Source organism: Cololabis saira, chromosome 19 (assembly GCF_033807715.1).
Source record: "Cololabis saira isolate AMF1-May2022 chromosome 19, fColSai1.1, whole genome shotgun sequence".
Lineage (NCBI taxonomy): Eukaryota > Metazoa > Chordata > Actinopteri > Beloniformes > Belonidae > Cololabis > Cololabis saira.
This window is the reverse complement of record NC_084605.1, coordinates 12,675,846-12,702,700: the sequence shown is the minus strand read 5'-3', so window position 1 is coordinate 12,702,700 and position 26,855 is coordinate 12,675,846. Positions and strand designations below refer to the sequence as shown.

The 26,855-nt window shown below is 38.9% G+C and overlaps 1 protein-coding gene across 8 annotated transcripts; it reads right to left on the bottom strand.

Annotated features, from left to right (window-relative positions):
- LOC133419689 (actin-binding LIM protein 1-like) lies at positions 1-25,382 on the bottom strand. Of its 8 annotated transcripts, none has more exons than XM_061709050.1 (18): positions 25,020-25,382; positions 15,138-15,281; positions 10,175-10,358; positions 9,980-10,086; positions 7,852-7,978; positions 6,950-7,043; positions 6,755-6,842; positions 6,554-6,612; positions 6,380-6,436; positions 5,763-5,837; positions 4,913-5,083; positions 3,590-3,619; positions 3,358-3,487; positions 3,134-3,223; positions 891-941; positions 576-640; positions 362-404; positions 1-267 (listed from the first exon to the last, which is right to left on the bottom strand). In XM_061709050.1, exons 1-18 carry the CDS (start codon positions 25,273-25,275, stop codon positions 242-244), a joined length of 1,797 nt encoding a protein of 598 aa, XP_061565034.1. In that variant the 5' UTR covers positions 25,276-25,382; the 3' UTR covers positions 1-241. The 8 variants fall into 8 exon arrangements, with proteins under 8 accessions (XP_061565034.1, XP_061565035.1, XP_061565042.1 ...); XM_061709051.1 differs by having other exon boundaries at positions 891-938; XM_061709058.1 differs by lacking the exon at positions 25,020-25,382 and adding an exon at positions 23,614-23,725.
- Between the last annotated feature and the right edge of the window lie 1,473 nt (positions 25,383-26,855).

The following is a 26,855-nucleotide window of genomic DNA, read 5'->3' as shown; positions in this document are numbered from 1 at the left end:
TTTGCTTCCAGCAAATTAGGCATGGACACTCCTCTTTCCATTCGTGTTAGTAGAAGTTGTTCATCGCGGGTGAGCTGCAGGATGAAGCAAAACACGTGCAAATGGGAAAGGTGATGGCAGATTAAAGACCTGTGCAGCCACTACAGACAAAAATGATGTATGGCAAACATGCAAATGGAGACTACGATGTGATGCAGGTAACCAGTCAGGTAAAAGAAGCGTGACCAGGAATTCACGAGCATCAGTTACTCCCACATACCTTGAAGCCTGAAAGTAAGACACAAACGAAATTAGTTTTAGGTTAAGTTACTCTCCAAGTTAAAAGGAAAAGAAACAACATTATACATGTCTGCAGACTTACTGAATCTGTCACTGTAGTTACGGCAGAAATCAGCAGACTGAGGCTTGTTGAGAAGAAACACATACAGTAAATAACACAGTTTTCACAGTGTGAAGTGATCAAACAAACTACGTTTATTTACAGCTACCCAAATATATAAACCACACGAATGTCAATATTCAGCCTCCAACTGCATTGTTAAAGACAGAACAGCCTCACATTTTGGATCTCTTACCAGATTCATGAAAGTGTGACCGTATCTTGGCAGAGAGGCTGTGTGGGATGTGGAGGAACTTTGATCTGTTTGAAAGTGACACAGCAGGCAGATAAGATGATCGTGGAACAACTTCTAATCAGATTGAGCTCATTGTCCAAATCAGATGATGCACTGGCTTAACTTGAAGTAAATATTGTCAAAACAGGACCGAGTACACTTACACATGTAAATAAAGTTTGTTTTTTTAAGACAATCAGTCCTATGCTCTTTCATTAAACTTCACAAAAACAGAAAGTAAAACATGTGATGGCATGAAAAAGGTTACTGCTGTACCTTGCTGTTTATAAATAGGAGGCCTCTTGTACATATCAAAGCCTTCACCTGCTGAAGAAATAGATGAAGAGTGACCAGCTTCTTCAGAAGTGTTATGCAATGGAAACAAAGTACTCCCAGTCTGACAACATGTACTGTAGTCAAATCACTTCTTATTCATTATCTAACAGCCCACTCCAGGTCTAGCCTGCACTTAAAGAAATATGCAGTCAAACCTAGGGGTGAAATACGACGGAGTATTAGGGCCAAACTAAGACAAAAAAAATAGGAAATTACGAGAATAAAGTCATAATATAATGAGAATAAAGTCGTAATGTTGCGAGAATAAAGTCGTAATAGAATAAAGTCGTAATATTATGAGAATAAAGTCGTAATATTACGAGAATAAAGTCGTAAAATTACGAGAATAAAGTCGTAACATTACGAGAATAAAGTCGTAACATTACGAGAATAAGTCGTAATGTTGCGGGAATAAAGTCGTAATATTATGAGAATATAATTTATGAGAACTCTTAACAGGAAGAGCTTCTTCTCCCTGTGTTAAAATGAGGAATATTGAGCATCTTGTGAAGTTATATTTATATATTTATAATATATTACGACTTTATTCTCGTAATATTATGACTTTATTCTCGTAATTTTACGACTTTATTCTCGTAATATTATGACTTTATTCTCATAATTTTACGACTTTATTCTCATTACATTATGACTTTATTCTCGTAATTTCCTTTTTTTGTTTTTTTGTTTGGCCCTAATACTCCGTCGTAGTGAAACGTAGTGAAAGGTCAAAAAATATTTCCACTGGATTTCAGTTAGATTAGTTTTTCTAAAAATGGTAAAACATCTTATTAGTACTTCTTTTCTTTTATTCATGCTACAATTACTGTTTTTTTTTAACATTTCAAATTCATGACAGGATAACCTCGGAATTATGTTTTTCCTTCAAACTGACTTAAACTAAATAAAGCATAACTCTGCTCACTGCACCTGTAAGCGTAAATCCAAATGGTTTGGCCTGTCAGTTGTTAGTGAGTGATGTTCAGTTTCACAGACAACACATGTCGTCAGAGCCTGACATATCTCATCCACACGAGATAAAGCAGAAATACTATAAATAAACATGGACCTAGAGGAACGTGTGAGAGAAATTTTGAACAACCACAGAAATATTTTATTTATCTAATACAAAAAAAGAAAAGAAAAGTGCAGTTCTGGTAAATTAAACTGCTTTCTTGAACTAAGAGTTGCATCTTTGGGGGCCTGTACGTCTTCAGAGCCGTCACCACTAGAGGGCTCTGCAATTCTCAAGAAAAGAAAGGGCTCCGTTCAATCCAACTCTGTTCTTTTGGTAAATTCGTGGTCTGACTTTTAATCATGATTATAGTAGTTTTGGAGCTTAGTCTCTCACCAATGCACTCAGCTGCAAATGCCCTCCAGAGTTAAAATAGTCATAGGTCTATTGTTAGATGGTAAGGAGTGAAAGCTTTTGTTAGGGACCTAAATCTTTGTGAATCAAAGCAGTTTTGTGCTAAATGGCACATGCTTTTGCAACAAAAAGGCAGTAAATGTCAGGCCAGGGGCAACAGACCTCTGTCAAAACAGACTGGTCTTTAAGCCTCTGACAAGACTCAGAAATGCCATTTCAATTTAGTGATACTGTGGAGAGAGTTCCTTCAGACAAACAGTGGTCATTTTAAATTTGTGTGTGTACAAAAAGTGCATAAAAAGGATAAGTCGACTAGATGTTGAACAAATACACACAAAAGGAGGATAATTCATGATCTCTGTTACCACAGAACATATATTTACATATAATTATGAAAAACATGCATGTAGGCTATGACCAGTCCTCTTTTTGCATCTAGTTGGTAGTCAACTTGTGCACACTTTTTGTTCACATAGAAATCTAAAATGGCCTCTGTTTGTCTTTAGGGACCCAAACCTGCCTATTACTTAGTGGAATGACGTATTCGAGTCTTATCAGGGCTCAATATTGCAGTTTATTTTGATGTGGCCCTGTTGCCCCCCTGTGCTAACATCACTTGCTATTTTTCTGCAAACATGAACATTGTTCTAATTCAAAACTGCTTCAATGTATGTTATTTAGGTCCCTAAGAAAGTTTACACTCTCCTAAGATGTTCTTTAACTCTGCAATGTTCATTTAAATGCACACTGTAATAGGTGATAAGAAGGACAGGAGAAGCGTTGCAGAGGAGCTGGGGAGTGAGGGGTGGCTTACCTTGGGACTGAGAGGGAAATTGGTGACATAAAGGAGAAGTGCAGGTGTCATTTTTGTTTCCAGATAGTATAGGAGAAGAAAGTGCTGAGCCTGGTTATTCCACCAAGGCAAGCGGGGTGGGGAAAGTGTTGTGAGGGAAGATAGGGAAAGGTGGTAAAATGCAGATAAAGAGACTAGAGGAAATCTTTACAACATTGGGGGAATATCAGAGGTTTTATTGTCACCTGGTCGGTGGAAGTGTTGTGGCGATCTGGACAGACCAGGAGCATAACCATGAAGGTAGGGCCGGTTATGACCTCCAAATGAGCCATGACTTGTAGATTTTGGCACGCATGTTTTTGTTTCAAGACTTTCCTTGAAAGAAGAAAGACGGAGAAGCAGAGTAAAACTCACTGCAAAATTAATTAAAGAGGTTTTCGGGTAGGGATTTGTAAATGATCAGCAACTGATAATTACCTCTGTTGTTACAGGTATGTTCGACGGGGACTAAAAGACAGACAGAACAGAAAGAAACATGTATGTATGCAATAACCATATGTGCAATAATCATATGTGTAATATCCATGCAATATCTGTCTACCTCACACTCATTTTACCTGCTTTTTTGCACTGTTTTTCTTCCTTTGCACTATTTTTTTATCTTGTATTTTTTATCTCCACTGCATTGTGTATATTGTGTATATACTGTCCATATTTTGTAATTATATATATATTTTACTTTTTTACCTTTTTACCTCCTTCCCCGCATGCGTGTGTGTGTGTGTGTGTGTGTGTGTGTGTGTGTATATATGTTAGGTGTACTGCTGCTAACACGGGTTTCTCCATTGAGGGAGTAATAAAGGATTATCTTATCTTATCTTATGTATAATAACTGATTATACTTTATCAATTATTGCATTGGTACTAAACCCTATATATTTTAACCTCAGGTGGAAGCATTGTATCAAGCTTTATATAAGATATAACTCCCCAAAAAGACTTTTATGTCTTCACATGTAATATGAACTCAAAATATTTCATGTTTTTTATGAATCAGATACTTTGACAAGTTGTTATTTCCATATGTATAATGTAATTTATGCAAACATTTATATTAAGAGCAATGTATCTTTCACACGTTTTCAACAAGATAATGCTATATACCACATTCTTCATGCAGAGATGTACAAACAGTCATTGTTGCACCCTTCTCGATGAGGGGGCAGATACAGAAGTGGACTGGCTGCAGTTTGTTGCATATTGTGGAGAATTTAAAGCAATATACATGTATACTCCATACTGTTGCACACCTTGGTACAAGTTTGCATGTAGAAAGGGACCAAATATAACTGAAACAGTTCAGTTTGTGTTATCCTTCACCCCACAACGATATCTTGGTGTTGTAAGGGGGTTTGGCAACTTTAAACAGTTAGAGCTTTGGTTTCAGACTTATTTTTTTCAAATGTGTTATAGGCAAAAAAAAAAAAAAAGACAAAAGTGAAATGTCTTGAGTTCATACTGCCTGCAAAAATATAAAATAAAGTTTAGGAATTACATCTTTTATGGATAATCTGAAAGTAAAATACAAGTAGAAATTTTTCCATATGTCTTATTTGACTCGGGTTATTCAGAATGATTTGGTTTTTATTCATATAGATACCCATTTTCACAATAAATACCTTTTGAACCAGTGTCATTAAAAACAAAACATGGCTTGATTCAGTTTAACTATTGACTGAAGCCAAGAGGAAACACCTCAACAATGACATAGAAGACATAACAGTGTCTCGATGAAGTTACCTCAGCAGGGCTTTGTCTCTCCTTTATGATGCTTTTTTCTTCCAAAGCAGAGTAGTTGTCGTTCACAGACTTATAAGACATCATATCAGGATACTCTATGTCCAATATAGCCTTGACTCTGGGAATTGCTGCTAAATCTCGGTAATCAATGATCTGATTATCTACTTTTGCCTGGGAGGAGAGGGGAAGACGACACAGAGGATGGGAGGATGGGAGACAGAAGGAGCAGACAGAATGGATTAGGTTTAGGTGAAAGGTCAAAGGCTTCTCATTACATCAAGGCAGGTAGGAATAAAAGTTAAGTCCCACGACACCACAATCTCTTTAATTTGGCACACAAAACAACCAGCATTTAATTTCATATAGGTGTTTTGATGGGTGTAAAGTTTATTCCATGCATGCCATTATAGATGATAAAAGGCTGAGTGGAAAGGACGCTAAAAGCACTTTCTTTTTTTCTTTTTCTTTTTTTATACATATGCACAAATTCAAACCGACTGAGAAAATCAACTGTTGCAAAGTGTTGTTGATTTTCTCAGTGTACTAAAGGATAGACAGGGAAACATGTAAGCAGCAGGTTCTACATCACTGAACTCAGACGTTTTCTCTAACTAGCCAGTGGTTCCGATCAGTCAAGGTTAAGTTAAGAACAAAAAGCTATTGATTCTAATAACCTGCTTTTTTCCCTATGTGTTTATCCATATAATGTCTGTTAATAAGAAACATTATTGTAGAACGACACATCCACGTGATTCCCCTGCATGAACAAAGGTATACAGTATAATTGAAACAGACAATGTGAAATGTGGACCAGAGAAGACGGCGAGCAGGCGGTGACATCAGAACTTACACAGATAGTTCCAGGGCTGCCCGGAGTGCACGAGCCCGGCCTGGAACACGAGCTTTCTGATGATGATCTGTTGGGCTGAAAAATGAAAGTCGGGTTTTTGAAACTTGCTTTCTGCCTCATACACAGAATGCTTCTAACGGACAAATGTAACCTTCAGCGATTTTAGTGTACGGTGCAGAAATAGCACAGGAGCATGTGTGCGTTATTTTGTGTTGTGATCAATCTTGAATGCGTCCATTCAGTTGCACAACATCAGGCTAGTGGGTAGCCATATAACAATCACTGATGGTGAAATGGCACGCTGGTATGTGATTCACGCCCCATGCATGTAGCAACGTCAGCAAACAATTCTTATATACCAGCAACAACTTTTCAAAAGTAAAGATCCTCTCAAACATCTTACAAGAGAGAATCTTGTACCATGAAACGTGGCTATCATTTGTTTGATTCTTTTCCTACTACAACCACTGGACTAAACACCTAATTGGCCATCCAGGTAAGCAAATTTAATTTTGCATGTGATGCAAGTAAGCATCATTAACACGAATTCTGAGAGCACAGCCTGCTATCTCCTGCCATGCATCACTGCAAAAAGCAGACCTGATCACAACATTAACCTTCAGTTCACGTGAGGGGAAATAGTAATCGAGGACGGGGGTTTTTGGCCTGCTGACCTGGGAGGAAGACAATGCATAAACAAACTGTGTATTAGTGTGAGATGCTAACCATTGCTCAAAATTGAATGCCGCTGGTAAAATGTAAATGTTGATGTTAAAATCTTGAGGTTTTACCCTATAAACGTCATCAGTTCTGCTGATGTCTTTGCAGCTTGGATGCCAGACTGTTGATCCTGTGAAAGCAATAACAATTATCCACTGTAGCTAAAACCGAAAAAATGTTTTACAAGCTTTGACAAGTAAGCATTTATCCGAGATCAAAACCATGTCCTGGCGGCAAATGACACAGAATTAGCAGAATAATCCCAGACTGACCTAGTAGGTACATCTCTTCTCCCTCTGTGAACATTTTACCACATCGGCTGCACCTTGCACAGTTTGGGTGAAACTGTTTGTCCCCGGCCTGCAGCGGCGAACAAGAGAGGCAAAGGTTGCAGACACGAACTGTCAAAAACAATTAAAAAAATAATTCTAAAAACAAAATACAATTATACCAACAGTATGTCTTACCTCAAGCACTTTTCCTGTTATGAACCTCTGACATGCGTCACATTTAACCCCAAATTGACTCTGATAGTCCCTCTCACAGTACGGAGCACCATCTCTGAAAGATTTATTCACGTATATCAGTGATGAAGCAAAACATTTCTACGGAAGAGTATTAGGGCCACTTAAAAAAAATAAAAATAATTCTGAGAAAAAAGTCAGAATTCTGGGCCACATGAAAAAAAATAAAAATAATTCTGAGAAAAAAGTCAGAATTCTGAGAAAAAAGTCAGAATTCTGACTTTAATCTCAGAATTCTGAGAAAAAAGTCAGAATTCTTAGAAAAAAGTCAGAATTCTGAGCCACTTAAAAAAAATAATAATAATTCTGAGAAAAAAGTCAGAATTCTGACTTTTTTCTCAGAATTCTGAGATTAAAGTCAGAATTCTGACTTTTTTCTCAGAATTCTGACTTTTTTCTCAGAATTATTTTTATTTTTTTTTAAGTCAGAAAAAAAAAGTCAGAATTCTGAGAAAAAAGTCAGAATTCTGACTTTTTTCTCAGAATTCTGACTTTTTTCTCAGAATTCTGAGATTAAAGTCAGAATTCTGACTTTTTTCTCAGAATTCTGAGATTAAAGTCAGAATTCTGACTTTTTTCTCAGAATTCTGACTTTTTTCTCAGAATTATTATTTTTTTTTTTAGTGGCCTAGAATTCTGACTTTTTTCTCAGAATTCTGAGATTAAAGTCAGAATTCTGACTTTTTTTCTCAGAATTCTTTTTATTTTTTTTAAGTGGCCCTAATACTCTTCCGTACATTTCACTTATTCCAGATTTACCTTTGATATATTACTCGTGCACCAACATATTTTATGTCATGAAAAGAGTGAATAAGTGAAAGTGGGGTTGTGAGATTAGCTCTTACTTGCTGATATATTCTCCACTCAGGACCTTCCCACAGGTTTTACACTTGAAGCAGCCAAGATGCCACTGACCACCAAGAGCTAGCAGAGCTTGGCCGTTCTTGATGTCTCTACCACAACCAGCGCAATCTGAAAACAGAATTAGATATACATGTGTGGAGGCACAGAACCTGTAGAAATGTTTTTTACAGTTCTGCATACAGATCCTCCTAATCACAGGCTTGTTGAGTCAGAATCCTCAATTGATCCTTCCTATATCCACAGTCTTCAGGTGCCTAAGCTGAGCTTGGACACAGTAGCTACTGGTCTTTCGAGGTGAGGTCACAGCTAAAGGCGAAAGCAGTTGACCTAGCTGATCTAAATTCCAACCGTCACCTAAGATTGTGAATTGAAGAGGCCAAATTAAGGTTTCTCCAGAGGTTGGCTGAGTTCAGCCCGGGGGATTGGATAAGAAGCTCAGTCATCCAGGAAAGGTTTCAGAGCAGTGTTGCTCATTCCCTGCGTCAGTCAGCTGAGGTAAATCAGGCACCTGGTCAGGATGCCTCCTGGATGTCTCCCTGGAGCGTTGATTTGAAAAATCTTTAATAGGTGGAGGCCTTAAGAAAGTTCTGCGACTTGCTGGAAAAATCACATTTCTCAGTTGGTTTGGGACTGCTTTGGTTTTCTCTCCAGAAGGGCCGGAGGAGGCGGCTGGGAGCAGTGGTGGACAGTAACGGAGTAAATTTACTCTGTAACTTAAGTACATATCCAGAGGATTTGTACTTTACTTGAGTATTAGATTTATTTGGTACTTATTACTCTTACTTGAATACATTTCCAAGACAAATATTTTTACTTTTACTCGAGTACATTTCTAGGAAGGCTGAAAAGTACTCGTTACTTTCAGGTCTGCTCTTTTTTCTTCTTCCCTAAAATCCTATTGGACACAAGCTGTTTTTGTCAAAGGAGGAGACCTATCACAGTGCACGCTCTCCACTGGGATGTACGTAAAGCGGAAATACGTCAAGCCTCCTCAAAACGATACCGCCAAAGTAGCCTGCGTTTGTCAAGACAGAGCCGCATTTGAGTTATTGAAAGCAGAGATGTAGTTTTTTGTAAAGCAGTGGTCTTTGAGGGGGATCCAGACTTAGTTGGATGGTGCAGGTTCATTTGGTTTCAGTTCATGATTGTTAATAAACTCTGCATCATCTGCTGTCCTCTTATGATCCCATTCATTTGATTTGTTTTTGGTGTTTCTGCAGGTTTTATATAACATTGTGGTTCTAAAAGCAGCACATCAGTGCAGCTGGTTTCAAAGAGTTAATTCTCAGAAACAATAGTTAAAAGATCCTTAAGTTAATTTAGAAAAAATATAGTAATTTACTGATGTGGAAAATAAGAAATTTACTCTTACTCTTACTTTTACTTAAAGTAAATTTAAAAGCATTTACTTTTGGATACTTAAGTACCTTTAAAAGCAAGTACTTTTCTACTCTTACTCGAGTAATATTTTGACTGAGCTACTTTTACTTGTAACGGAGTAAATTCTGACCAGTAGTATTTGTACTCTTACTCAAGTACTGGGGCTGAGTACTCTGTCTGGGAGGAGGCTGGTATGGCAACCTTTGCTCAGGCTGTTACCCCGGCAACCTGGTCCCACATAAGTGGCAGAAAATGGCTGGATGGATAGACGGAGGATGGAGACTGAGGTTAAGATAAGGTCTCAACAGGGTTATTTATAAGCTAAATTTAACTTGCAGGGCTGAAAGTAAAAATGTATTGCACTAGTACTGGCATATCTAGGAACAATGATTGGTCTGTGAGTTTACTCTAAATGACGTGCAGATTTCTTATGACTGGTCTCAAACCATTTCTTACTGTTTTTAGGGTAAAACATGGCAAAGGAAATATCTCACTGAGAACTAATACATAAGTATTAGCATTACATCTACATGTACGTGCACTTTGAAACGTGGTGCTGACCTCACGCATGAACACAGGATGAATAAAATAAGGACCTTGCCAGCCCAGAAACCACAGTTGATCACCGGCCAGTGTCTGATTGGAACTCCAAGAGATCATAATGTTTGATTATGAACATTGGATTAAGTGTTCTTATTTGAAGAGTAAATTAAAAATGAATGCACTCACTATTGCAGTGAGTGATTTGATTAGGAGGAGACACGGGTTCAACGCAGCGCTGGCAGAGGCAGCCTTTTCCCCTGAAGGTGACGCAGTCTCCAGCACGGAAGGGCATTCTGATGACCAGAGAAACAGAAAGAGGCATGCCAGGCAATTGCAAAACGTGTTTGTGAGGCTTAAAACTGACAGAGCGTTAAGAATTACCTGCAAATTGTGCACGCAAAACAGGCTGGGTGGTAGGTCTTCCCCAAGACGGTGACCGTCTCCCCCTCTACAAATTCCCCACAGTTGGTACAAAGTGTGCCGTGAAGCCGCCGGAAGTCCAGCGGGCAAAGGTAGTCCCCATTCCTCTTGAAGAAGCCACTCTGGCCCAAGTCACAGCCACACACTTCACAGAGACACACAGGAGAAAGATATCGGGTGGGTATTGGGAAGGACCTCACGATACGATACGCATCACGATACTTGAGCCACGATACGATGCACATTGTGATATCCCGATTATGCGATATCCCGATTATTATATTCTACATAGTTCACCGAAAAATTTAAAAATGCATTACACATCTTAAAATCCAAGTTGTATATATGTACATCAGATGATAGTGATGGATCTTAAAATCCGAGTTGCACGTTCATCAGATTATAGTGACAATTCATGGGACAAAGTGAGTCAAAACAATGTTTTATTATAACTATACAAGCTAAAGTTACAACATATTTGTATATGTTTTTCATATTATTTACATCATATGAAATTAACATTAAATTTAGTATGAGGTTGCTTTAATTATGTGGCAAATGATAATAAACACAAGAAAGATGGGTACTAAAACCAAGGACAGGCACAGTGATCAGTCAGTATAGATATAAATCCATAAATAAATAAACCTCTGTCCATTATTTTTCATTTTTTAAGGACAGGCAATTGTGTGATATAAAAAATAAATTATAAAATAAAATAAAACGTGAAATAAAACCTGAGCTCAGTGCAGGGCCCTCCCAGGGTTGGTAGAGAGTGGCAATGCCCAGGAGTGTCACTTAGGTAGGAGCACTGGGTGATATAATGGGAAAAAGATCGGGGATAAAAAAAAAAAAAATTAAAAATTAAAAAAAAATTAAAAATCGATATTCAAATTTTGAATATCGATATTGAATCGGCTGGAAAAGTATCGCGATATATTGCCATATCGATATTTTTGCCCACCCCTACACTGTCGGATAATGACAGAAAGCCTGAATACCGGTACTTTTGCTAGTCTAAACAAGCATGATCGAGTTTGGATATGAGTAAAAATAGAACATTTAAGCTGCGGTGGGCTAAGAAATTGTTTTGAGTTGAATAAAAGATGGTTCAGATTTTCAGGAAAAGAGCATTTGTCGCCCCGGTAAGCATGGGAGTGGACTGATCATACTTTGGTTGTACTGCAACCACTGTCATGCAGAACATTTCACAAGTACAGGGATGGATTAAATAAAAGACCAGCAACTTCTAGAAGAAAACATCCCTTTATCTGTAAAATAAAAATGTAATTACATTTTTTTTTTAAAGGAATGGCTTCCATAACTGGATGAAGATCCTGAACATGCCTCGAAATCTATGCTTGACTACTTCAGGAGGTGCTGGCTGAGATTAAGACTCTGCCTCGGCCCCCGCAGTCTCCTAACAATCCTCACAAATATGTGGATAAACTTCAAAAGAACCGTTAAACTCAAAAAACTTCAAGAAAGGAAGGAATGAGTCATGAACATGAAATAAAAGACTCTTTTGGAGAAAGCTTTTTAAATCTGCTGTACTTTTCAGAGAGGGTACCAACCATGCATCTACAGTATGTGCCTAAACTATGAAATCACATCTCTTTCTCATTCTATTGCTCTTTTTATGCATGTTCAGTTATTTACAATTACAGAAACTTTAATCTGATTCAAGAAAATTTAATAAATTGTCAAACAATCGGGCAGCTATTTTACTGTTTAATTCAATAGCCTTGATCTTGTTACACAAAATACTGACTTTTCATTCAGTGATTTGATAGCCATAATGTATTTTAAAGGGGACCTATTAGGGCATCTAATAACTATTTTAAACAGGCCTTGAATGTCTTAAAAACAAGCTTTTGATTGTTTTTGCTAAATAAATGAGAAATTCAGCCTCTGAGCCATGTCTTTATCTTCCCAGTCTCTAACCTCCTTCTCTATGTGGGATTCTGAGTGGGCGGGGCTATGATAATGAGGCACTGTGCTGATTGGCTGCCTGACACGATGACGCGATGACGCGAATGACGCGATACACCGCTACCAAAAAATGGCGGAAGCTCCGGCCGGACTTAGTTGTGGGCGTGGTTCAGCCCCCCAGTCTCGCACTCAGCAGGCATGCCGATTTTTCTCAGTGGCCAGCCGCGGTACTGCAACAAAAAATCCCATGGGGCCCAGAAAGCTTTTTTCCCATAGACCGCAATAGTAAAAAAGAAGCCTCTAAAACTGTTCACAGCACACCTCCAGCTGTAATCACCGTTGATTACTAATCTTTGTATTCTATATTTTTAAGTCATGGACTTTATATCCGTCAAAAATGTTTTATAACGGCCAGAAAAGTCAAAGAAAAGTCTCTTTCTGGGCGTGACGTCACGGCCGTGTCGGTGCCATTGATGTTGCCCCGGGGCATGATGGGAGGTGACTCAACTGCGCATGCTCTATGGGCCCCTTAACGCAGAAGTAAACCCGGAAGTCAGGAACTCATTTCGGCTTATGCGCCAGGCGAGCAAACTCCATTGAAATGAACAGCGGCCATTTTCCGGTATTCTATCCAGTAATATAATAGATCCATGGCGTGGTTTCACGCATCGCTCCCGTCGTTACGTCGCGACAGGAGCAGAATCTGAACGGCTCGTAGAAGTCACATGACACTGGAAGGCTCATCCGGGCGGCTGTACAGACACTGCAGAATTTGGTTGCTTTCCTCCTTCTCTGAGTTGGCAGGCTGAGGGGAGACCACTTTATATATGTTAAAGCAAGAAAAACGTGTTTTTCATAATAGATCCCCTTTAAGTAAGTGAGTCTAACTATTCTGCTTTTTGTTGTTGTTGTTGTTTTGAGTTCTTATGATGATATACCAGCTTTATTTATACATACGTGAACTGAAAATGTATTTACTTCATTGTTACTTTCAGGTGTCTTCTTCTCGTGAGCATTATAAACATTTAAGGGTCAGTCTGATCATGTTACGGAACCAAAGATTGTGCAACAAAATACTAACTTGTTATAACAAGGCGGAGTTGCAATTTGACTGCAAATACGTCATCTAATCAAAGTGATGACATAAATAGTCTTTGGGCCATGGGAACGCTCTCGGAAGTGTTTATGTGTGTTTGGAGTGTGTACACGTTTGTGCGAGTGAGTGCATGCTGATGAGCTAAGTGAGAAGTTACTGACAGGACGTGCTGTCGTCTCCCAGCTCGTTTGGGGACATTTGAGACGACCAAACCCAAGCTGTCCTTCTGACTGTGCCAGGAGTGAATGCACTGAGACGCCAGCGGCAGATTTACACCGCTCTATTCTCGTCCCACTGTGACTTACTGACAATGGAAGCCAGGTTTGTTTTATCCATTTAGTCATGATTCCAGGTCCATAAGAAATGTTTCCTTAATACGCAATTTATTTCCAAAAGAAAATAGAGAAAACACGTAAACAGAAATTAAACTATCTTACGACTGTCTAAATTCTCAACAAATACAAACATGGACTTTAACATCCTAATTTCTGCAAATATGAGTCATTCCCCTGTTGCAGTGCTGCACGGAAAGTTTCTTTGTTATCTCTGTTCTGGAAACATCATCACAATGAGGCGAGAAGGCAACAACATGAGCAGGCTGTCAGGGCTGATTAGTGCGACAATAGTTTACTGAGGAAATATGTCGACCATTAAGCAAAATAACTCCAGTGAATGACCATCTGACAATGGGTCATTGTGGACACAGAATGGCATTTGATGACCAATAAATAATTTGAAGGTTCTACTGAAAATAAGGTCATCAAAAAGGCCACGTTACTTGTACGCCTGTAAAATACATGTTTTAACGTCCACTTTTGTGGACTTAACTACAGTCTGAGTATGTTCCTGATTCAGTCTTGATGGAAAAAACATTTAAATAGATTGTCAGCATGTGATTTATGCACAAACAGATGTCTGTAAGGTTAAAGAACACAAAGCCAAAGGCTGTACTCGGACCAAAATATTCATTAATTTTCCACCCCCCACCCACTTTCATCCTGTTAGGGGGGAAGGAAGTAGCGTATGCGGGGTATGAAGGGTTTGCCCTGGACAGGTAGCAGTTCATCAGTCCAACTCAGAGACAAACAACCAACAAGATCAATTTAGAGTCATTGATCAAGGCCACATTGGCCTCTGTTGTGGACAGGCATGTTTCCAGAGGTGTCAAGTAACGAAGTACAAATACTTAAGTAGAAATTTTGGTTATCTATACTTCACTGGAGTAATTATTTTTCAGACGACGTTTTACTTTTACTCCTTACATTTTCACGCAATTATCTGTACTTTTTACTCCTTACATTTTAAAAACAGCCTTGTTACTCTATTTCATTTCGGTCTTTAAAAAAAAACTATCCAGTTAAATTGCTCCATCCGGATAGAGTGAATTTGGTTGTGGTTGTTTCAGATGTTCTTGTCCAGTTTTGTTCTTACATCCGTTCCCTCAGATTCCTGCAACTAAACTTGGATGTACATTCCAATAAACATTAGGATAAATGATAACATGCCTCTGAAGTTTGACTTTTTGCACCATTACAATACTTATAGGCAACTAGTCGTCATATCTCCTGCTCTCTGAAACACACGTTAATGCTCAATAGTACACATATATGGTTCTTTAATATATTTGCATTATACTAAGATGCATTCATTTTCAATGGCTTTTGTCCTTAATGGCTTTTTTTACCCCTTACATTACTTTTACTTTTATACTTTAAGTAGTTTTGAAACCAGTACTTTTATACTTTTACTTGATTAAAAAACTTGAGTTGATACTTCAACTTCTGCAGGAGTATTTTTAAACTCTAGTATCTATACTTCTACCTGAGGAATGAATGTGAATACTTTTGACACCTCTGCCAGAGAGTATCTGCTCTCTTTGTTTATCACTTCACTTACCCTTGCACGTGAAACACCTTAGGTGAAAGTAGGTGCTCTGGACTCGCAGCACTTCTCCTTTGCAAGACCCTCCGCACCTGAAGCACTGGATCTCCTGCTTTTCTGCAGGTGGACAGGGCTGACAGGTCTCCTGGGTGTGTAGCACTACAGGGGCAGAAGGTATGAATGAGTTCACTGTAAACTCCTCAATATTTTCGCTGTTGTCTCCATTTTTGCAGTCTTGCAACGCTGTTGATGAAGCAGGAACCTTCCATGATTGTAAACAGTGTCATCATCATGCTTTCAGCTCTTTACTGAATCCCTTCAGGTTAGAAAGTTGAAGCTGATGCAAGTTACAGTATACACATCTTAAAATGGGTTCATCAGTATGCCATTAACAATGACAAAGGGCCATATTTTGGAGTGTTATAAAAAGCAGTAAAAGTCTGATATATCTCTTTTACACATGTATTTTGGAGTCTTCACACGGCAGTTGATTAAAGGACCTTTAGCGATTATTCCAGCTTCCGCTCCTGCACATCTGTCCATGTTTAATTGGGAAGAATCAAAGTCCACACTTTTTCAGATCTCTCCAGAGATACTCTTTAGGGTTCAAGTCCAAACGTCACCTGGTTCATGTGCATTCCAAAGGAATTTGCAGGTTTTATGCTTCCATACATCACCATAAACCCTTGCAACCTCTTTCCCTCTGTCCTATCACAAAACACTCATCTATGATGTTGCAGTTGCAGTGCCACAGTGCAACGATTTTAACAGGGTGATATTCAAAGGGTGGGGTTTCAACAAACATGTAGCTGGAAACTGTCCAAAAAGCATGATTACTCTTTTATTAGATCATATGATTTTGACTCTTGTGGCTCGAGAGTCATTCAGTTTCCTTTTGAGTTATTACCAGCATGTTGTCATCTGCTTTTTATTGAGGACTGTCTTCCCTCTGTCATAAACGGCTGACTGATGGAGGGCAGCGATGATGGCGGTGCTTCTATAGGCGCGTTTCCACTAGCCAGAGATCCAGGTAGATTTTTCTGGGCCGGCTGTGTGCGCGTGTTTCCATTACCAGGAACAGCCCTGTAACGTGGCCTTCAGGAACCTTTATGGGGCCAAAAAACGACCCTGTGAAATTACCTTTAGCCTTCTCACGTGAACTTAAATCATGTGACCACAAATCGTTTAAGTATTTTGACCAGACATTTTGCTACAAGTATCTACATTTGATAAAGTTGGAGATCACATGAAAAAAACGATGGATGGGCCGATTAATTGGTTCAGGTCTTGCTGTCATATTACACCAATATAGAGGTCTGGCGGGGGGGTTCTTTTAACCTCATTCGCTACGACCGCAGTGTATGTTTAAAAAGAAAAGCAAGTAGCATCCGCTGTTTACGTGATTTTTCTGCTTTAATTTTTCTGCTGGCCGTTTGAGAACTGCAAAAAATGAGCGCTATTTTTCAGTCAAAGGTTCGTGTGTGGCGCTACAGTGTAGTGGAAACGCGGCAGCTGAAGGGGCTGAAGAGACGGTCGGGGGTTTACCCGGAACTCCCGCTAGTGGAAATGCGCCTTATAAGATTATTTAATTTTTGCTAAAAGCTATTTAGTTGTTTCTCATGTATAGTCGACTGTGGCTTGTTGGTTACCCTTTTGATCGTTATTTAAACATAAGAACTCAGTTTAGATGAGCTGTTTAATGTAGTGAGAGGCTCATTTCTCCCCAGAGATCTCAACAACCAACTAGACCTGGTCCTCTGGTCCAACTGGTGCCACCACGACTGCATCATCGAGCTGACAGCTAAAATTGTTGAAATTTCATGAACTAGTAGACTATAGTATTCTGATAATTATGTTTAAAGCTCATGAAAAAACTTTACCAATCAACATTCAGAAAAGATTTGAAAAAAGAGAAAGCAAGTATGACTTAAAAGGAACAGAGATTTTTTAAAAACCAAGATGCAGGACAAAATTGATGGAACGTTGTGTTTCTGTGAAAGGAATCAATTTATGGAACAATCTGAATAAAGAAAACAAAGAATCCAAATCAAACATTACATTCAAAAGTACAATTAAAGCCTGTATGTTAAGTAAATATAATGAAATATGTTGGTTGAGTTTGATTGACATACCCATAGACGGCGGTAATTTTATTTTTTTTTAATTGTATTTTATTTTAGTTTTTTTATTCACTTAGTAGTTGTTTTTTTATTATTAGTATTTTTAATTTATGTTATTTGTGAAGTTATTTCTTGGAAAAAGGGGCAGATCAGATAAGATTCTTCTTCATTCTGCTCCCTTTTCATTCACATTTAAGAACATTTGCATTTGTATTTGTATTGAATTATAATTTTTTTTTTTTTAATGAAATAAAGAATAAAATGAAAATGAAAATGAAAATGACAGTCCCCTGGGAGGATACGATGATGAAGCTTTTGAAAAGGGAAAGTGCGCCCAGTTGAGGTTTGGAAGTAGCAGCAGGGACCAGGTCCTAAGAACAATCCAAGAGCTGGAGAAACTACTGGCTGTGGCTTAAAAGTAGGGACTCCAACTATGCAGAAGGTGTCAGAGCAGAGGGGGGCACACCTGCCAGATGTTGCTGATGAACCCTCTGGAGGTGTTGTGGACTAATCATTAAAACATACGTAAAAGCAGCACAATGTAACTTTCAGCTTTTGTTGAGTTTGGCGGCTCCTTTGGACAAAAGCGGTAGTGCTTTAGCAGACAGAACACTACGTTTCCCATGAGCACCAGCGCTTACTGCCAGAAAACTCCTGTCCCCGTCGCGTTTGTTTTGATACTGAAACAAATAAGACGGGACGGACATTCAAAACTACTTTTCTGTTTTCCGCTGTCGTTTGCAGGATGGATAGCGAAGAGGTAATGTATCTATTCTTGGCTAAACAATATAATATGATGATGTTGAAAATCACTAAGTTCAATTTGGTTTTATTAGTGAAGTCACCCCCACCCCCCTGTGCTGTTTCAGCGAGATAATGCGCCCCAAATTACAAACGTTTTTTAGAGGGTCATAAATTAGTAGTCAAACATACTTACTGACAAAATAAAAAAATACTTTATAACCTGTGAATAACTGAATGCCCATTCCTTATATTTTGCAGATCAGCCCTGCACAATTTTACAGTTCTCAGGAAAAATACTAGAACCCAACCCTGTATGTGAAAACATTCTAATTTTGATTCTTAAGGCTGAAATATGGTTCGTCAAAACGACGCCGTGCCTATGGCGTGTGGTCTGGGTCCACGCAGACCACACGCCGTCACCTGCGCCGTCACTGACGTGCACCTCCCGAAAATTGTAACTACGCGTCGAGGCGACGCAGACCACACGCAAACGGAGAGGGCTGTGATTGGTTCGCCTGGAAGCAACGCATTTCCGGTTTCCGGTTTGAAGCAGTAGTGAACTTTCAGGGCTCTTTTCTTCGTTTAAGTGTGATTTTTTTTGCACAATAGTTGTCCTTATCTCTTTGATTCACTGTGACCGCAAAAAGTTGGATAAACCATCCAGATAAAGATCGCTAACTAGCGGTCGCGGGGGGGTACTGCACCGCGACGAAATGGAGTGACGGAGAAGTCCGATGGGTTCATGACAGCATCACGTCGACGGCGTGTGCTCTGCGTTGGTTTGACGCAGAACCTTAATTCAGCCTTTATTGAACATAGAACTCTACATTTACATTTGTATCATAACAATTCTGTCTCTCTTGTCGGACATCCCTCCTCGTCTTTCATCTCACGCCAGCGAGTGAACGCCAGGCCAATGTTTATTCTTGTCCGGGCATTTTTTTTAATTTTTTTTTTTTTTTTTATGTCCGGGCATTTAGCTTGTTACTCTCCCGCTTTCTTTTTTCGCCTCCTCCGATAAAACTTTTATTTCCCCGTCCCGCCCAGCTTTCGTCTCGACTACGAATCGGGAAGGAGGGGGAAGTGACGTATGCTGTAAAGCAGTCAAAGCCGTAAAAATGTGTAGTTTTTTAGTGTGGAAGGGTTCCTACCATGCTCCTCAAAGTTACATAGTGCCAGTGAAGGCGATACAGACCCCTCAGACCATGACAGAGGTTCATTAAACCTGTTGTAAGTTGATGTACCATCACAATGACTCTGGAAATATTAGATTAAGGTGGAAAAGTTACATAGTGCTGCTTTAAAGGAGGATGATCACAGCGAAGCTTATTGACTTCCCTCCACTCTCAAAATTCTCCTTTCTCTTAGATTTTACTACTTTCCCATCTTCAGGTATCCCCCACATCTTCCAGAGTTTAGGGCTTCTAATGGGGTTTCTATGCTCCCTTCAACGTCTGAGAATAAGATGTTATGAAATGAAGGAACAAGAAAAGTACATGAACTATTTCTTGTGACCTCCCCCCAGACCTATGTTGAAGTAGATTAACTCTCATGAAAACAACATAAAAACATGAACTCTTTGTAAAAACAAAAAAGTGGCTGAAATCAAAGAACTGGACACATTGTCCCATGTCTGTGCACATGTTTGTGGCAATCAGTAAACAGCTATCAGAATAGAAACTCGGCTAGGATCCATGCAGCTAGTTAGATAAGAAAAAACAAACAAAACAAAGTTACATGACAGTCCCCGCTTAATGAGTATTACTGTCAATCAAACAAAATGTACATTTCTTTGTTTCCATACCAGAATATGTGAAAAAATACAACACATTCTTCAAAACATAATCATCTCTATCTATGTGTATGTAGTATGTTGATCCCTCATGTCCTTGAACTCCACATACAACATTAATCTCTCAGAGTTCTGTGTTCACTTTTTACATCATTGAGCATAATTTGATATGGCAGAAAAACACACAGACACAAAAGTACATGCAATTTAAGTACCGTGCTGTACATAGAAGCTCCAATCTGAGTGAAGAGCATCATACAAGAGACTAGAGGTCATGAACAAGCCATTACTTCCTTGCCCTCTTTCTCTGACTTAATATTATTATTATTATTATTATTATCTATTATTTAAAGGTTTAGATAACAGGGACAATGCACATTAATAACACATTTAAACAAATGTAAAATGTGCCGGAATTAGCCAAAAAGGCTATTTTGCATCTGCTGTCCCTGGACTGGTGTAAAAATAGTCAACCTAAAAGAAAAATTATTAAGATACAATCAATAAAACATTTGTACAATTAATAAAACAATATTACAACAATATCAGTCCAGTAGTTAAACTCAAGCAGGCACCCCTGCACATAAAACCTTGTGGCATTAGGGTTAGGATCTAAAAAAAGATTCAGCGTTGTTCATCCTCTTTTTTATCTCTTTCAAGTGTCTGTACGACAGCAGAAGCGTTGGATTCCTGTGCAATCTAATCACAGTCCACTGGAAAAGTCCTCAACGTGATTAGCGCAGCAGGGAGGGGAAAGAATGTGGCTCTGTGAGAGCGCTCCGGCCTCCGGTGTGTGACCACCCGGTCCCGGCGTGCACGAGCAGTCTGACAAACAAGGGGATTTAATAGTTTCATTTTTCATACACTGGTGGCCACAGAAAAGTCTAAATTCCTCCGTCAAAGCGAACAAACACATATATCTATATATATCTGAGTCAAACAAGAACTCTCTCGCTGGAGGTATTTCACAGATTAGCTCCTCTGTCGGGGACGAGGTGTGTTACAGTCATACGAAACGTGGCCCCATGTCTGCTCCACAAAAAAAGGAGAGATTTGTCACCATGGCAACAAGTATGTAGTCCAGAATAGAAAAAGGAGTTTACTGTGACTGTCAACTGAACACTACATGTCAGTGTCAGGTTATAAAACACCTTTCAGCTTCCAGGTGTCAACAACTCCAGCCTTAAAGGAGGCATGATGTCTGTGAAGGTTTAAGCTTCACTCTAAGACAGCCTTGAAAAGGAGACAGGTGCTGAGATTTTACCTCTGTGCAGACTGTAAATAGGGATAAAAGAGATGAAGGCTTGGGCACAAGCTCAGTTTACTGTCTGATATTGTGTAACATACCATCATTTGACCATTAGTGTTATTGAAGCCAAGTTGGAAAAAAAAGCAACAAAAAAAAGCAGCTGGAATGTAACCTGTCATGTTGACCTCAGTCCTCCAACAATTACTAGAAACCCAGCCAAACTGGCTTTTGTCCAACAGCGCCCCAGATATTTGTTAATGAAGAGCTTTGATGTACACAAATGAGCAAATTTATAAAAAATCACTGCATGTTACACAATAATTCAATATGTACGTGACACAAATATAGAAAGGTTATTATGAATGCAAAGCTGCCAAATCAGAAACGTTTGCATTCATTTAGTTAAAGGAGACGTATTATTACCCACTTTTTCACACAAGTTCACACCATTTCATGATGTCTTGCTGAAAGGTTTTTCACACGGTTTAAATACTGCAGATATAATACAAGAGCTCCTTCTGACTCGACATTCTGACTTCTTTCTCGTAATTGTACTTCAACATCAATCTCGAAATTTTCGGTGAGATTTAGGGGCACTAAATTGTGGAATGATTTTTCCCACTTGGCAAAGAGCTCGTCCTCTCTGAAATATTACAAAAGACGTTTGAAGGACCACTTGACTGCTGTTTTGTAACTGTTTTCCCAATGTATTGTTGTTTATGTACCGGTATCCATGTTCTTTTTGTTTTTTGGGGTTTTTTTGTGTTTCACTCATAGTGACATGTACAGTCTTATTTGCTCAGGAGTCAATATAATATAAGTTGTAAAAACAATATCCCATGCACACTCACACACACTTATTTTTTGTCTTTATTCTTTATTATTTATATATTGCATTATTAGTTTGCCATCACTTTTGTGTAGTTTTACTTTCTGTTTTTTTGTATGTTAATCTTGACATGAAATTTTAATATCTTCGGTGGAGGCTTCAAATAAGCCCATTGGGTTTTTTGCCTCTTCCTGCACCTATAGTGTTTATCATTGATATGTCCTGTATATTTTTTTAAAAACAGTGCAAAACAATAAACTAAACTAAACTAAAGGTCCTTTGTGGCACTGTTTAAACTTAGTGTGAAACTTCAACTGTAGTTTAAGTGCGACTGGCAGAACTGACATCTGGGGTCTTCAAAAAAGATTTTTTTAGGAACCGCCCTCCGCTCTTTCTCGGGCTCCCCCAGACTGTGAAGCTGATCTGGTGTCAGGTATTAGCAAATGGTGGATTTAGAAAGATGGCAAATGGAGAGAAACCTGAGACTGACAGCTAATCACACAGCCTGCTCTCTTCAGCTATAAAGAAAATCTCCAATGCACGTTCTCAAGCAGTGACGGTGCAGCTATTATAAGTGTTTCAGTTTGTTTTTTTCTTTACCTTGTTTAAATATACGTCATGGTATTTTTATGGGAGTGAAACTATGTGACCTTGACTATGTCATGAATTTATATCATAACTTTTTATTAGTTGGTACAAGAGGAATAAAGATTTCTGGCACACGTTCACCAGTTTGTTTAAGGTGGAAGGAAGAGGGCGTAAATCAAGCTAAAACTTCAGCGGAGACGTTAGTTGGTTTTTGTCCTGTTCAAGCTGCATGTGTTGGTGTTGAATGTGTTAGATACTTGTTAGCAAGACTTTAGTTCTTGTTCTTGTTCTTGTTCTTCCATGAAATATCTACCCGTTTCATGAAATGTTAGTATTTCAATAAAGGTTAAATGAAGAGTTAGGTTTCTGCAGGAGTATGCAGTGGAAAATGAGTGAGAGATTCCTCACACGACAAATGATACAGCGTGGCTTCATATTTTCCATTTGAAAGGGATTTGATGATCTTGGACAGAACTCTGGGTGACGAAGGCATTTCCTCACTACAGTTACTGGTAACTTTGATCCGTAAAAACACATTTCCAGTTTTTATTGGAAAGGAAAACAAAACTTGGACTTTTATCTCAGTGGCCATTTATTCTGTGTGCTATTATTTCTGAACATTGTTCTCAGAACAGAACATTTGTCTGCTCCCTGCTGCTGCAAAACAGGACAATTAAGGCAAAAACATAGTTTCATTCATTGCATTTTCTGAAATCACATGCTGGTGATGCCCAAACCAGCATTGCACTGTTAGCTGTGACAGCTGTGTTTGCACTTTTACCTACTTGGCAAACACAATTCTCATTATTCAATTTAGCTTCATAGTTTAAGCACAGCTTGGGATCAAGGATCTAAACTAAACAGTTGCATGTCATTTTATCTCTAGAAATCACAACCCTACCAATGTTTGGTCTGATAAAAACACTGAACAGCTGAGACAAAGTCACAGTAAACAACAGCACCACTACCTTGACTGTGGTTTCACAGAGAATCCAAAGTTAAAAACAATCACTAAACTAATTACAATGTGAAATCTACGAAAAAATACTGTACTTGCAGCATTCCTCAAAAACTGCCACTACTGTAACCAAAAGTGTTGCCATGAACTAGATAAACACAACCCCCATCCTCTCCTTCACACAAATACACACGTTCCTGCAAATGTCTACCTTTGTGTTTCATGACCGCAGTTTTCTGCTTCTCTGCGGTGAAGTTCAGTGCAGCCATCCAGAGTGAGGAGAGAAAACTAAGTGGACTGTTGGTCCAAGAGAAAAAGGGGGTGGTCCAAAAACACAGAGGGCCCGAGTGTGTGCACTAACATGGTTGGCAGGAGATTCATTCAATTCCCTTTCACTTCTGATCACAGACCTCATCCACACAGAGGGGGAGGGAATCTGAGTGCACTGCTAATTCTTTCTTGGAAATGTCTTGCTCATACGTCATCTGTTATATTCTCATTAAATAAATAAATACAAACTCTTAACTGTTACAGTGCACTTCTTTTGCTAATGATTTTACTCAGTTCTTCACTTTTTTGTGACTCACTTTAAACTGCATGTATAAAGTTTATAAAGTTTACCGACAATTTACTAATTCTACGTCAAAACAAATTCAGTTGTCAATAGTCCTGGATGTCGTGGAAACTCCCAAATAAGAGCAGTTTTGACCAAAAGTACCACTTTATCATAAAGGGAGGGTAGTGGAGCATCCTGTCAGTCAGAGACAAGCTGAACTTTAATCCTGCAGACACAAACTGTCAAAGGGCAGGTGTGCACACTATCATGGTTTCTGCTAAATATATAAACTAGTTTGAAGTGAAAATAATGTTCAGCTTTCCAGACATTTTTAAAGAAATATGTTCAATAAATTTAATTATAATACATTTATTTCTAGTGCACTTTTCATCCAATCCTGTAACTTTTGCACAGACTCATATCCGGCACTTTACTAACCTCATTGTACATTTCTGTCTATACTTTTTACCTATCCTAAGTTCCTAAGTCACTTTTGTACAGACTCACCCGGCACTTTAAAACCTCATTTTGTACATTTCTGGTCTACATTTTATTTTACTGTTTATACTTTTTATTGTTTATACATTTCATTTTATTTTATCTCTTATATATTTGTTTTTATATTTGTATTGTGTTGCACCAATCCCCAAAACAAATTCCTCGTGTGAAAACTTGGCAATAAACCCTTTTCTGATTCTGATTCTGATTCTGATTCTGATTCTGATTAAAAACAAATCTCAAAGTGCTACAAGTTAAAATCAACCATGAATAAAATCAGCCGGAAAAGGCTTTTTTTAAAAGGTGGGTTTTTAGGCCACGTTTAAAAGCGTCCACAGTCTGCAAGGCCCTCAGGTGGTCTGGGAGGGCCTTCCATAGGCGAGGAGCAGCAGAACTGAAGGCTCCATCACCCATTGTGCGGAGTTTAGTTTTGGGGTTTTTTAAGAGGTAGGTGGAGGAGGAACTGAGGGAGCGTGAGGATGTCTGTCCATGTTCGTCAAAAAATACAAATATAATAAATAAAATATCATTAATAACAACCAAATAAAACAAGCATTCATTACCGGACAGCTCTGCAGGAATACCCGCCAACTTTTCACACAGGATGTAGTCCTCGGGATTGAGGAACGGCAGCTGCTCCATCATGGACTGTTTGGGAATCAGGTAGAGAACCTCTGCAAGTTCCCCATCTTCAATTATTGACATGCGCCTCACAGTGTTCTTCCTCTTCACCCGGTCCAGAACCACCATTTCATTGCTCTGGCTTGAGCCACAGATCTTGCCCAGGCTCCTGAGGTTGAGAAGGCTTGACCTGCTCATGTTCTTCCGTCAGCCAAGCAGTTCAGACTGCAGTCTGACTCCCAGCTCGAAATCATAAAGCTGACCTGAGGGACTCAAATCCCTCTATTGGATGTCAGGTGTTAATCTGCTCTTTGATTCTTTATGACTGACTCAGCTTGTGCGTGTGTTGTCCACTGAGCAGTCAAAGACTAACTCCTACTCCAATCCCCCTAAGAAGATTAAGCAAGCTATATTTTTAGGGTTTAGGATCTAAACTCTTGGATGTCATGCTCAGGTAACTGCTTTCCCTCCATGAAAACATCTTTACTTTGTTCAAAGTATTTAGTCATTTGAAACACTTTCCTCAAGTGATTGGGACACTTTTCAGAAGATTATGAGCTATTCTTTATTTGTAACTTAAGTATGGATTTTAAAACTATTATTTGAAGCTTCAATTCAATGCCCAGTGTGTCTATACAGGTCAGTCTGTTTGATTGTAAACTGGATTACAACCGGAAACATGAACAGCTGGACATAAAATCATTATTCTTCCAAACCTTGCAAGTTCCAGACAACTCGATAAAAATGTGCGTTATGCAGCCAAAGTGACCACATTTAACACGGCTACAGAACCAGACGCAAAAGCTTGGGATGAGTGCAACTTAAGCAGCCGAGGTGCTTAAGGACTTCACAATTCCTCAAAGGCAAACAGGACATAGATAAATTTAGAAACTCTTTAATTGAAGTGCTGTGTCATGTAACATTTTCTATATAAACAAACACACCCGTCAGAGCAAAGCAGCCCCTAAACGTAAGTGCAAGTCTGCTCTTTCACCCTGCTCAAACATGTGAACAGGTCATAGCGTCACATGGAAGAAAGTGTAAAATTACACAATACATTAGTCCTTTTAATTGTTTACTTAAAGAACCAGAGTGGACAGTTTTTAGAAAGTGCTCCCATCTGACATCAGCAAATGTGTCTGCAGTTTAGTTGCAGTATTTTCATAACTCTTAATGTGGTAAATGAAATGAATGAAAACAGCAATCAATATTCATCCAAAGGGCAAAGAGGGGGGGCTACCATATTTACACAACTAACCTTTTGATACGGGGTTATTTATTGCTTGAAAAGTCACAGATATGTTAAGATTATGTCATTACAGACAGAAGCAGACGTTATTTGTGAGGGAAATAGAAAGCCATTTTAAAATCATCAATAGAAACAATGGGCCATTATTATCCGCTTAGTTCATCTGCTGCTGACAGAAATGCGAGGAGCGCCACCTGCTGGTCGTCAGGTATATAGTCAGAGTTCAGTTCAAAACGGTGCTGAGTCCCAGTTGTAGTCCAATTAGTCATTTTATGTATTTTGAAAGTAATTATACATACTAACAAAATTAGAGCCGTCTTTTTCTACTTTCTGATTGTAAATCTAACAATGTTCTAGGTGTTAGCAGGTCCATCTGGGCTGTTGTCTGTTTTCATCTCCAGCCTGATGCACACCTCCTTCACGTGGAGCGCAAGTTGAATTCAATCGGTGTCTGTGATTTCTATATGGTTGCTGCTGTATTTCTATTATAACCAGTACTGGAGTTGAGGGGGGATGAGGGGGGATGGCA

Bases quoted from the DNA above. Each gene is read 5' to 3' on its own strand.
- LOC133419689 (XM_061709050.1), bottom strand. From the start codon at position 25,275: ATGAGCAGGTCAAGCCTTCTCAACCTCAGGAGCCTGGGCAAGATCTGT. The intron at 6,843-6,949 runs GTAAGACATACT...TCGCCGCTGCAG, and splicing joins TAACAGGAAAAGTGCTTGAG to GCCGGGGACAAACAGTTTCA. The intron at 3,488-3,589 runs GTAATTATCAGT...TCTTCTTTCAAG, and splicing joins ACATACCTGTAACAACAGAG to GAAAGTCTTGAAACAAAAAC.